The 12,391-nt window shown below is 35.4% G+C and overlaps 1 protein-coding gene across 1 annotated transcript in view; it reads right to left on the bottom strand.

Annotated features, from left to right (window-relative positions):
* Positions 1–11,701, bottom strand: part of LOC107559242 (MHC class II regulatory factor RFX1-like) — a 37,384-nt gene extending 25,683 nt beyond the window's left edge. Inside the window, exons 1-5 of the mRNA XM_016242989.1 lie at positions 11,554–11,701; positions 7,812–8,152; positions 7,451–7,560; positions 4,852–4,947; positions 2,918–3,015 (exon numbers count right to left, since the gene is read on the bottom strand). Of these exons, the coding sequence (XP_016098475.1) occupies positions 2,918–3,015; positions 4,852–4,947; positions 7,451–7,560; positions 7,812–8,148 (641 nt within the window). The 5' untranslated portion in view covers positions 8,149–8,152; positions 11,554–11,701. The remainder of the gene's footprint in view (positions 1–2,917; positions 3,016–4,851; positions 4,948–7,450; positions 7,561–7,811; positions 8,153–11,553) is intronic.
* Between the last annotated feature and the right edge of the window lie 690 nt (positions 11,702–12,391).

The following is a 12,391-nucleotide window of genomic DNA, read 5'->3' as shown; positions in this document are numbered from 1 at the left end:
AATTTTTTCTGGTTCATTCATTACACTGGGAATGAAAGATTACACGTATTGCATTGTGGGTTATATTATTCTGTGCCGTGTGCTTTGTTGTATAATGCACAATATTGCATCCTTCCATCCACAGTACTCCATGCATACAGAAAATTTACATTCTGTGCACAATATGCATACTACATAGTGTAGAAAGATTGATAAACTAGCATACTATTGCAACACAGCCCAAACAAAAAATGCTATTAAAAAAGTGCAGTCACAACTGGTCAAAAATTCACAGCGATTTTACCTTTCTCACACTCACGCAGTGCTTTATTGCATCTCGTTAGGACACAGTGTTGCATATATTTTGCAACATATCCAAATAATTTAGGGTATTCAATAGTTCAAAGTATATTATCAATAAATATTGCAATATGTTAATAGTATAGATACATAAACACTCCATTGCCTTCATTTTGTCATCGAAAAGATCCACGGAAAAGCATTTTGTGTTCTTCCAGTGTGAACATCTAGGGCCAGTTTTACTAACAGCTTGCGCCAGCGTTAAACTAATACTGTCAGGATTTTACGAAAGACGCGCAGTGATGAATTAGCGCTGAAAAGGCATGGACAGTTATTTTTGTCCCTGACCTTACTGAATATGCATTTGTAAGGAGTTTCCCTTTCAGACGCAAAATTTATGGAGGGAGAGTATGAACCAGGCAACGAGATTTACTAACGTTTGCGCTCGTCAAAGTAGTGGTATTTTCGCCATTATTTAACGCCCAAATAAAGCGTGTCTTAAACTATTTTGCGTTTGAAACGGCTGCAAATATTTTTGCTAAGAGGAGGCCCCGCAGAGAACAGAGAGCACATGGTAGAAGGGGGAGGATTTTTTCCACACGTATTCATTTATTTAGAAAGCAAGAAGAACACATTGTCCAAACATATCGTTTGCCAAGCCATGTTATATTTAATTTGCTTCAGGAAATAAAAGATGACTTGGAACCCCCAACTAGGAGTCACGCAATACCAGGTCTATCAAAACTTCTTGCAACCCTTCATTTTTTGTCCTGCGGTTCTTTTCAGCGTACTGTGGCTTCTTTAGTTCTTTAGTCTTTATTTGCGACTATGCTAATTTGCACTGCGCTTGGTATATTGCGTTGGTCGATATGTAAATGAGAAATTCTGTGTTCTTTAATTTGCGTGTTGTTAGTAAATCACCCGCAGAAAATTCCCCTCCCATCGGCGCTGCTTTGGAATTGCACTCTCGCGCTAATTTGCCCAGTTTAATAAAACTGGCCCTAAATTGTAATGTATTCCTGTGATGCGCAGCTGAATTTTCAGCATCATTACTCCAGTCTTCAGTGTCACATGATCCTTCAGAAATCCTTCTTCTAATATACTGATTTGCTGCTCAATAAATATTTGAGTATATGGAATAACCGTTTTATAAAAGCAATAAGCCCCGTGTAGCCGTGGTTTACAGTGAATTTATAACAGCTAAGGGGTGTTGTTAGGCACGACGCGGAGCATTCTTGGGGCTTATTGCTTTAATTTAATGACAGTTTATGGTTAGCTGTAGTGCTGTCAAACGATTAATCGCGATTAATCACATCCAAAATAAAAGTTTTTTGTTTACATAATATATGCAAGTGTACTGTGTATATTTATTATGTATAAATTCACACATATACAGTATATATTTTGAAAATATTTACATGTATACATTTATATTCATATCATTTATATTATATATAAATATATTTAATATATAAACATAACATATTTTCTTAAATATATTCATGCATGTGTGTATATTTATATATACATAATAAATACACACAGTACACATATTATGTACACAAAAACTTTAATTTTGGATGTGATTAATCACGACTATGCTAATTTGCACTGCGCTTGGTATATTGCGTTGGTCGATATGTAAATGAGAAATTCTGTGTTCTTTAATTTGCGTGTTGTTAGTAAATCACCCGCAGAAAATTCCCCTCCCATCGGCGCTGCTTTGGAATTGCACTCTCGCGCTAATTTGCCCAGTTTAATAAAACTGGCCCTAAATTGTAATGTATTCCTGTGATGCGCAGCTGAATTTTCAGCATCATTACTCCAGTCTTCAGTGTCACATGATCCTTCAGAAATCCTTCTTCTAATATACTGATTTGCTGCTCAATAAATATTTGAGTATATGGAATAACCGTTTTATAAAAGCAATAAGCCCCGTGTAGCCGTGGTTTACAGTGAATTTATAACAGCTAAGGGGTGTTGTTAGGCACGACGCGGAGCATTCTTGGGGCTTATTGCTTTAATTTAATGACAGTTTATGGTTAGCTGTAGTGCTGTCAAACGATTAATCGCGATTAATCACATCCAAAATAAAAGTTTTTTGTTTACATAATATATGCAAGTGTACTGTGTATATTTATTATGTATAAATTCACACATATACAGTATATATTTTGAAAATATTTACATGTATACATTTATATTCATATCATTTATATTATATATAAATATATTTAATATATAAACATAACTTATTTTTCTTAAATATATACATGCATCTGTGTGCATTTATATACACATAATAAATATATACAGTACATGCACATATATCATGTAAACCAAACTTTTATTTTGGATGCAATTAATCGCGATTAATTGTTTGACAGCACTAGTTGGCTGTCTGTTTTTAAACAAGCACAAGTTTGTTAAATGCTGTGTATCTTTTGACAGCACAATTGATATTCATATTCTACAAGCAGTGCTAATCCTTTCTTAAAATACAAGTGTGAAGTTTTGTCTAACCCATGGTTAACAGTGGCTGTAACAAAGAGCTAGCTGTTAATTCAGGAAGTCCTGTAGCTGATCCTGCACATGTGCACAGGGCTGGGGCTGAGTGTTGGTTCCTATAAATACTCACATGGTGCTGGTGGTGTAGGTAGCATCTCCTCCTTCCACATACTGCACCTGGTTAGTATACACATGCTGGACTGGCACCTGTTGGAGCTGCTGCTGTACCTGCGGCGCACATACACCAATACACAAATTAAGAAGGCAAAATTGACACAATCACACTTCTGCAACAAACTTAATTCTGCAATAAAAACATGCCTGCAGCCACATTCAATGCACTAATTTAGTGTTTCCCAACCTTTTGGTCTTATGTACACTCCAAAAAACAACCTCAGCAGTAAGGTTCAAGTACTCGTCCTCAACAGCAATCCCAGAAATATGTTCATTAAACTCATATTACACTGGATAGCATTTTTCATTATTCATTATTAATATAAAAAAAATCACTTTTTAATTAAAAACAATCAATACTGTGGGTGAAAAATAGACTCACAGAGTCGATTTCTCTAAAAATGGTTTAATTGATACATTTGATGGGATGAAAATAGTTTATGGAAAATAGAGTTTGTTAGGATTATTTTACTTAGCTTTTATTAAAGTTATTTTGCTTTTTAATATCAAATATATTACTGATAATATAAAATTAATTAAAAAAAAGTTATTTAATATAAACAAATGTTTAATCTTTTTACAGTTAATCTTTTTTTTTAAAGCATGTTAAAATCAAAAATTATTTATTTTAATATATTTATATATTATGTATATCTAGACTACCATACTAAAGTACAATTTCTATATATATATTTTTTTTTATTAAATAATACTTTTATTCTGCAAGGGCACATTAAATTGATCAAAGTGACAGCAAAGACATTTATAATGTTTAACTAAGTGCTGTTTTTTTTTAGCTTTCAATGAAAAGAAAAAGCAAAAAAAATGTATCAAAGAATCCTGCAAAAAAAGTATCACTTTCCACATAAACAATAACTGTTTTCAACATTGACGATAATAAGAAATGCAAATTTAGCATATTAGAATGATTTCTAAAGGATCATGTGACAATTAAGCCTGGAGTAATGGCTGCTGAAAATTCAGCTTTGCGTCACAAAAATAATTTATATTTTATATTAGTTATTTTAAATTGTAATAATATTTCACATTGCTGTTTTTACTGTATTTTTAACCAAATAAATGCAGCCTTGATTAGCATAAAGAGACTTCTTTCAGAAACATTAAAAAAGTTTTTAACAATATTGTGTGTATTATATATTTTTTATTAGGCTTCCCATAGACCCTTGGTTGGAAATCACTGAACTAAATTATCTAACACAATCAACTCACTCTCAATGACTGACCACAGCTATACCTACAACACTGTGTTTTAACTAGATTCACCTACGCTATGGGCTGAGGGCATCTCATAGAGGTAAGACTGCACATCTGGCACAGGAGCAGAGGTGTAGGAGACCCTGTCTGTCTCCCAGCCCACTGACATGATGGGTACTGAGAAGGTGACGGGTGAATAGGCGACAGGTAGAGATGAGGGGAAACAGGATGAGCAATCCAGCAAACCTCCATTGACAGATGCATAGGATAAACTGTCTCCAAACGGGTTAGTGCTTTTCTCTAGTAGTACTACTGCTGGCCTACTCTCCAACCAGTTTTCTATCTGTCTCTGTCTCTTCACTTCACTCTCTCTCTGTGCATCACTTCCTCTCTGTGTGAGAAAAGAGTTCTGAAAGCAACCGTCAGAGGGTTAGACGACTGTAAGCTTAGTGAGTTTTGCATTAAAGGAATAGTTAAGCCCCTTTTTCTAGATGAACTATTCCTTTAATGCAATACATTCAAGATGACTTGATTGTGAACATTCGAAAATGAAATGTGAGTCACATAAAATGCATTTTAAAGAGAGAGAACTTGGACATCATAGGCATCAATTTGACTGCAAAGCCAGTCTTTACTGGCATAATAACACACATTTACATGAGTGAGAGAGCTCACCTCCTGTGTCAGGTGCACCGATTGTAGGCTGGTGACATTCAGCTGGGTGCCCGGCTCTGTTTTCGTTGTCTGAGATGTTGCTTGCACTACTGACCTCTGTTAATAGATTACAGGGAAAAATGAAAAACATTAGCTTGCTGAAAAAGCTACTGTGAGAATGGCAAACCACAATCTAATTTTTCTAAACTGGGTCATGGTTTACAGCTCTAATGCTTTGAACGCGTGTATGTACTTTCACAGAATGAAGGAAGTTACAGAAAGAAGCTTCTCAGACACTCAATTTAGTATTTTTTTTCTCATTAAAAAGCTTTACCCCTGAAGAAATGAATAGCATTTGTGTTTAAAATAAGATAAAGACTCCAGTCATATCAGTGGCCTATTAAAATTTATTTGGGGCAGAGATGATCACATGTTAGAACAGAAGGTTCTGTTTTCAGAACCTTCTGTGAATAGTGTATTTCTATAATGCTATTGGTGGTGAATGTAAACTTCCTAGCCAAAACACAAAGACAATAAGACTAAATTAACCTTTAAGTATGTTTTAGGTATACTACCATTATGTCGATAAGACTTTATGTTTTTAAGTCTCTAATGCTCACCAAGACCGCATTTATTTGACCAAAAATACAGTAAAAACTGTAATATTTTGAAATATTATTACAATTTTTTTTATTATTATATTTAATATTAAAATGTAATTTATTCCTGTGATGGCAAAACTTAATTTTCAGTTCCATTTTTGTGGAAAATGTAATACGATTTCCTCAAAATTCTTTGATGAATAGAAAGTTCAAAAGAACAGCATTTATTTGAAATAGAAATCTTTTATAATATTATAAATGGCCTTTATGGTCACTTTTAATCAATTTAATGCATCCATACTGAATAAATTAATTTCCTTTAAAAAAAAAAACGTACTAACCCCAAACTTTTAAACAGCAGTGTATGACTTACAGTTTATAAAAGCATTTATTACAGTAATGCACTTGCATCTGTGTATATCTACCAGAATCTTTTGGACATTCCAGCAGAACTGTTAAACTACCAATTTGTCTTTAACACATTTTTGTTTTTTGAGAGCAGCGGTTTCCTCTGTGGTTACCTCCCACTAGTGCTGTGCAGGATATTCGTGATGGTAGACAACAGCAAAATCCCTCAATCATCATGTCTCGTGCGTTTGAGGACTGCAGGGCAAGCCTTTTTCTAAGAACTGCTGTTCTACAAAACTCAGACTCAAACAACAAGCAGTGCTGAATTTCCTCCATCTGTGGACTGACTGAGGCCCAGGTGTTTAAAAACCCTCTCACAGTTTTCTAAGCTTCAACAACACTTCCTCTGATCTGATGAAATCTCATTTAATTAGACCATATTGAAGTAAAAAAAAAAAGCACTTAGTATGAAAGAAAGTTTTGTATGTATATATTACAAGATATAAAAATACCTGAATAATAATGCATTCATTTGAACACTTTAAGTCATTTTAACTAAGTACTTTTTAAACATTCACATACTTAAATACATGATCTTGATCGCTTTCTTTATTTGTGTACAGATATGAAAAAAAGGACTTAATTGACATATTTTGTTATCATGAGCTTGAATTTGAAGCCATATAATTCCAATGGGTTTCTATAGATTTGTCAGTCTGTACATCTATCTACACTACTGTTCAAAAGTTTAGATTTGGAAGGTTTTTAAAATGTTTTTGAAAGACGTGTTAGGTTATATCATGAAACATTATTACAATTCGAAAGAACTGTTTTCTATTTGAATATATTTTAAACAGTAATTCATGTGATAGCAAAGCTGAATTATGCAGTCACTTTTGATCAATTCAGTGCATCCGTGCTGAATATAGCAGTAGTGTATATGTTCAGTTATTTCTTGATTTAACCCTTGATGCTATTGCAGTGCAATCCAAGCAGTGCTTGTTTAGGTGAGTGGTGGTGGTGCAGGTGACTTTGCTGTGTATTTGGCCACACAGGGTTAGGGTTTAGGGTAGGGCTGTGCAATATATCGAAATATCGCAAATGTACATATCGCAGTATGCATATCGCTACGGCTTGCAATATTTGGGGCCATGAACAAAAGACAAAGAGAAAATCACTCACTGCTCTTACCTAAATAACTTTTGTAGCTTAAGTAAGAATCAGTGCATATTGACTTCATAGAGTAAATGTTAAATGTTAAAATGACATTTTTATGTAATGCTAGAGTAAAACACTACTGTTCACTTTCAGAAGTTGTTGTAGTGGTGCTTTCTTCTCACCAAAAGTGAAACATGTATACTAGTTATATTAGAATCAGAATCAGAATGAGCTTTATTCACCACTTAAGTGTGCGCAAACACAAGGAATTTGTTGTGGTTTTACAGGAGCTCTTGGTACATACATACATACAAATAACCATATATATATATATGACACAAGATAGTTATAGAAGTTCACAGAACTGACTCAGCAACAGCCGAGTAAAACTGTTTCATCTGAGAATGTGGCACATTATCGTATCACATATCGAATATCGCATTATTTAATGAGTTATCGCATATCGCATTTTTCTTCAATATCGCACAGCCCTAGTTTAGGGTTAGTGTTACCTGTTGGGCGGTCTGCACCTGCTGCACCACCTGTGTAGGAACTCCAGTCTGGACTACAGCAGCAGGAGGACTAGAATCTGACACAGAGTCACTGGAATGAAGAGAACCCTCTATAGGAAGGAAACATGGAGAAAAAGAAGTGTATTAATATTTGACAGATGTTTTATCCAATGTGACCTGCATTGCATTCAAGGAACACATCTTTCTGGGAATCAAACTCATGACCTTGGAGTTGGTATAGCGTCATGCTCTACTGTTTGAGCTACAGGAATGATACATCTTTTTTTTTTTTTTTTTCTGAGCAGATACTACAGCATGTCATTCATGCTTAGGTTGAGGTAAAATGTTTATTAACTCTTACCTGTAACTGTGACAACGATGTACTGTGGTGTATTCTGACTGCTGGACTGCGTAGGTGAGCTCTGAATCTCAGCTGTGACATATTGAGTCTGAGTGGGCGGGGCTTGTGCCGGCGGTGCCTGGGCGATTGCCTGGCTCTTCTGTGCTTGTGAGGGAGGGGGTGTGGTCTGGCCGGTGGGCGGGGCCGCTGAAGGCGTGGCCCCTGTAGCCTGAAGTTCAGCCAGGAATTGTTGGGGAGCTGCCGTCACGGTGGCAGCCTGGCCTGATGTGGGAGTCACACCGCCTCCCTGAGGCTGGGAGGTCTGCTGCAGCTCCCTCACATACACTGGAGTTGCCATTGGACTGAATGCAATGAAAGGAGAAATTAATCACAGATTCACATGATAATATATACAATATAACAAACAAAATAAAAATAGAAAACTACATTTAAATACAGTTGTATGATTGGAAATGGTGAATTTTGGTGTATTGCTAGGGCAATAGGTGCCTTTAATGTAAATGAATAAGTAAGGCATAATTTTCGCGTCAGGGTCCATATCACCGTTTCGGGGGTTTATTCTGTGATAACAACTGGCTGAATGTATATTATCAAGACAAGCAAACAAGTTTAAACAAGATGAACATTTTAAGTGACAACGTACAGTCAAACCAATTATTACACAGATTTTCACCAAATAAATAATTACGTTGAATAAAACACTGATTTGAGTTGAAACAGTTTTAAAATCGTATCTGTTTATTGTCGTAATCCATTAGAAATGCATAAAACAATTGTCCTGGCAACAAGAAACAATATTATTAATAATACAGTTCTCCGAATTCAGTTTCAATACAGTCGATAAGTGAGACTCAAGATGGTACCAGCTGCATTTCTATAAATCAAGAGAGAGCAAGTTAGCTGTGTGATACGAGAGACATGGAAGAAGCTCTGGCCTCAGCTAACCGGATGAGCAGTCTGTTATTCAGCATTGCTACAGTCATTACTGGGGAATATTAGACCTCCAATGACGCAAATGACCAGTCAAAATCAAGCATTTCAGAGAGCCATGCAATCATTTGTTCAAGTGGTCATATGATACGATTTCAATTTTTCCTTTCTCTTTGGAGTGTTACAAGCTCTTGGTGCATAAAGAAGATCTGTAAAGTTGCAAAGACTAAAGTCTCAAATCCAAAGAGATATTCTTTATAAAAGTTAAGAGTCAGTCACACCTACCTAAAACAGCTCGTTCTAACACGCCCCCCACATGTCTACATCACAATGTGGGAAGATTTGCATAACGCCGCCCAAATGTTCACGCAAAGAAAGAAGGCGTAACTTTTATTCTCGCTGAACTTTTATTCATCATTTGCTAGGTGTAGCGAATCACCATTGTCAATAGTGTAGGATGAGTAATGCACTGATGTAAATTAAGGTCTAAGTATGACCAATAATAATGAAGATGCTTTCCGTAGGTAATAACACTAACAAAGTTAGTTGAGTTTTCATTATTATCACTAATCACCACCTTGGCACAACCATATGGTTCCAGGAAAGCCCTAAAGACTACAACCATTGTTGGGCCAGCAAAAATAAGAGGAGGGAAGGTTAGGGCAGAGCGTTTGGTGTTCTATTACCAGTAACCTGATCACTGCTTGCAAATGAATGAGGGCACACACCATTGCCAAGAACACAAAGTGGGACTTGGGCACAAAAATAAATAAATAAAATTTCTCTAAAAATAGTGTCTTAGATATTTGAAAATCTAATCTCATTGCTTGTAAAACCTTAAATGTGAACCTAGACCACAAAACCAGTCATAAGGGTCTTTTTTTTATTATTGAGAATTATACATCATCTGAAATCTGAATAAATAAGCTTTCCACTGGTCTATGTTTGTTAGGATAGGACAATATTTGGCTGAGATACAACCTGAAATCGGAGGTTGCAAAAAAAAAAATCGAAACATAATCGAGAAAAACGCCTTTAAACTTGTCCAAATGAAGTTCTAGGCTATGCATATTAATTTAATAAAAAATTAAGTTTTGATATATTTACGGTAGGAAATTTACATATCTTCATAGAACATGATCTTTACTTAATACCCTAATGATTTTTGGCATAAAAGAAAAATCGATCATTTTGACCCATACAATGTATTATTGGCTATTGCTACAAATACACCCCAGCGTCACAAATATCAATGTCAATAAAAACAAAATGATCAAAATCAATGTCAAACTTCATCTGTCAGTACTAATTTACTTCATTACTGTTACTCTGGCAAATTTATGATTCAGTTATGCTATAAACATATCAAGCCTGTATACATCTTGCTTCTTTTGATTTCTTAAAACGTTACCTTGTGAATTTTAACACTTGTTTTGTTATGCATCACTTGGTTCCTATAAACAAAAAAACGCCTTTACATAACTATAATAATAATTCATTACATTTACATAGTGCTTTTCTAAGCACTCAAAGCGCTTTACATTGTGAGGGGGATCTCCTCATCCACCACCTGAATGTATTACATTTACATTTAGTCATTTAGCAGACGCTTTTATCCAAAGCGACTTACAAATGAGGACAATAGAAGCAATCAAAACCAACAAAAGAGCAACATATATAAGTGCACATGACAAGTCTCGGTTAGCCTAACGCAGTACACGTAGCAAGGTGTGTATATATATATATATATATATATATATATTATACACACACACACACACACAAACAAAGAAAAACAAATAGATAGAACAGAAAAAATAGAAAGCTAGTTTTAGTTTTTTGTTGTTTTAGTTTTAGTTTTTTGTTGTTTTTTTAAATAAAGAATTAAAAAAAAAGAGATACATTTAGATAAAGTAGAATTAAAATAGAATAGTGAGTGCTAGAATTAGAGGGTCAAATAAAGGTGGAACAGATGTGTTTTTAGTCGTTTCTTGAAGACTCTTAAGGACTCGGCTGCTCGGATTGATTTGAATGCATGAATGCAAATATTTCTATAACATCATAATAAATACACAATGATCTAATATATAAATAGGATGCATAATAATACAAATAAAAATGTATTATTTACATAAATTAACAGGTACTGGCTTCTGTAACATACGCGTATGCACCCATGAGGCATATTTTAACCAATAGAAATGTCAATAAATAAAACATTTGGACCTGGTTAGTATGTCCATAAACTAAACACATAAAGTAACACAGTAGAAGAACATTTCGACCTGCGCAGTCAAATGTCCTGCTTTGCATCTTATTCACAATGCACTGCCACGAATGCTATTTCGGCACATTATATTACATATGGTTTCATATCCAATAGGCATCGAGTGGTCAGTACAGGTTAAGAACAGGAGAGCATCTGGTTTATCCAGCAATAACGTGGTCGTCGGTGTAACTATGCCAACAGCGTTTATAACACCCAGCGCCATAGCAACGCTACGGATGGGTGGCTAGCATCCAGCAATGTGTAGGAGACTCACGACGTATTCTTGCAAACAACACCCGCCATTTTGTACAACCTATCTAGAATATCGTCATAACAACGAGCAGCTTTGGCTGAGGCTGCTGGTAATAATGTCTAGCCGTAGAGAGACGCGTCTGTCTAGCGCTGGACACGATCGCTTAGCAATCCCGCTCACCGATAATGATTATTGGACATCGATAGACGCTAAAAATATCATCATCCTCGCACCTGTTTCTGTTTTCCACACAAGTGAGACTTCATATGAAATATAAAAAACGGGATCACCTCTTATTCCGAGTGACTTTTCCAGCGGTACTTTGGATTTAATACGCTTTTTGTCAATGAATCGGTTTGTTGTTGTTGTTGATTCTCGTTGCTGGGTTCTTGTCACCACGACTACCGTGGCTATGGCGCTTCGTCCTCACCCGGGCAACTGTTGCTACCCACTCGCTGCGTTCCCGCCCCCTTTCTTCGCTCTGATTGGCCCGGATACAATAGCTATAACGCCGCGTCTTCCTATTGGTGGAACTAGGCAGCCAATGCGACATACGGCACCGGGTTCGTCTGAAGCGTGTCAATCATAAGCACGCTTTTGTGTACTGATCTGAAATCAGTGGTGTCGGTAGGTTTCACGTCGTTCGCTATCACAGAACAACTGACAGAAAGCTGATCTGAATCCACGTTGTATAAGAGCTGTTAGCACACAATCCAAAAGGCTCTTCCTCCAAATAAAGCGAAATGTATAAATAAATAAATGATTGCAGTTTTGATATATTTCAAAATGTATTTTGAAAACGAGCCACACTTTTACTCCCTTTGACCTGAAAAATATGACTTCAAGTATTTGATCCTAAAAATAGCCTACACTTAAACATTTTAAATGTATTCATTCGTTTAATTGATTTTAATGACATAATGAAATTGACATCAGGGTCATCATAGAACATGTATTCTAATTATTGTTTGTATGAATTGCATATATGTAAAATAACTTAATAGATCCAGAGAAAAATGAGTGTGATGGACCTGTAGTTTTGTGGTTCTTTATAAGATTTCAAATAATATATGCTATTTAAAATATATATATAGCATATTCATATATATATATATATATATATATACA

Source organism: Sinocyclocheilus grahami, unplaced genomic scaffold (assembly GCF_001515645.1).
Source record: "Sinocyclocheilus grahami isolate Dianchi unplaced genomic scaffold, SAMN03320097.WGS_v1.1 scaffold679.1, whole genome shotgun sequence".
Taxonomy (NCBI): domain Eukaryota; kingdom Metazoa; phylum Chordata; class Actinopteri; order Cypriniformes; family Cyprinidae; genus Sinocyclocheilus; species Sinocyclocheilus grahami.
The sequence above is the reverse complement of the archived record's forward strand: the minus strand, read 5'-3'. Positions and strand labels throughout refer to the sequence as shown.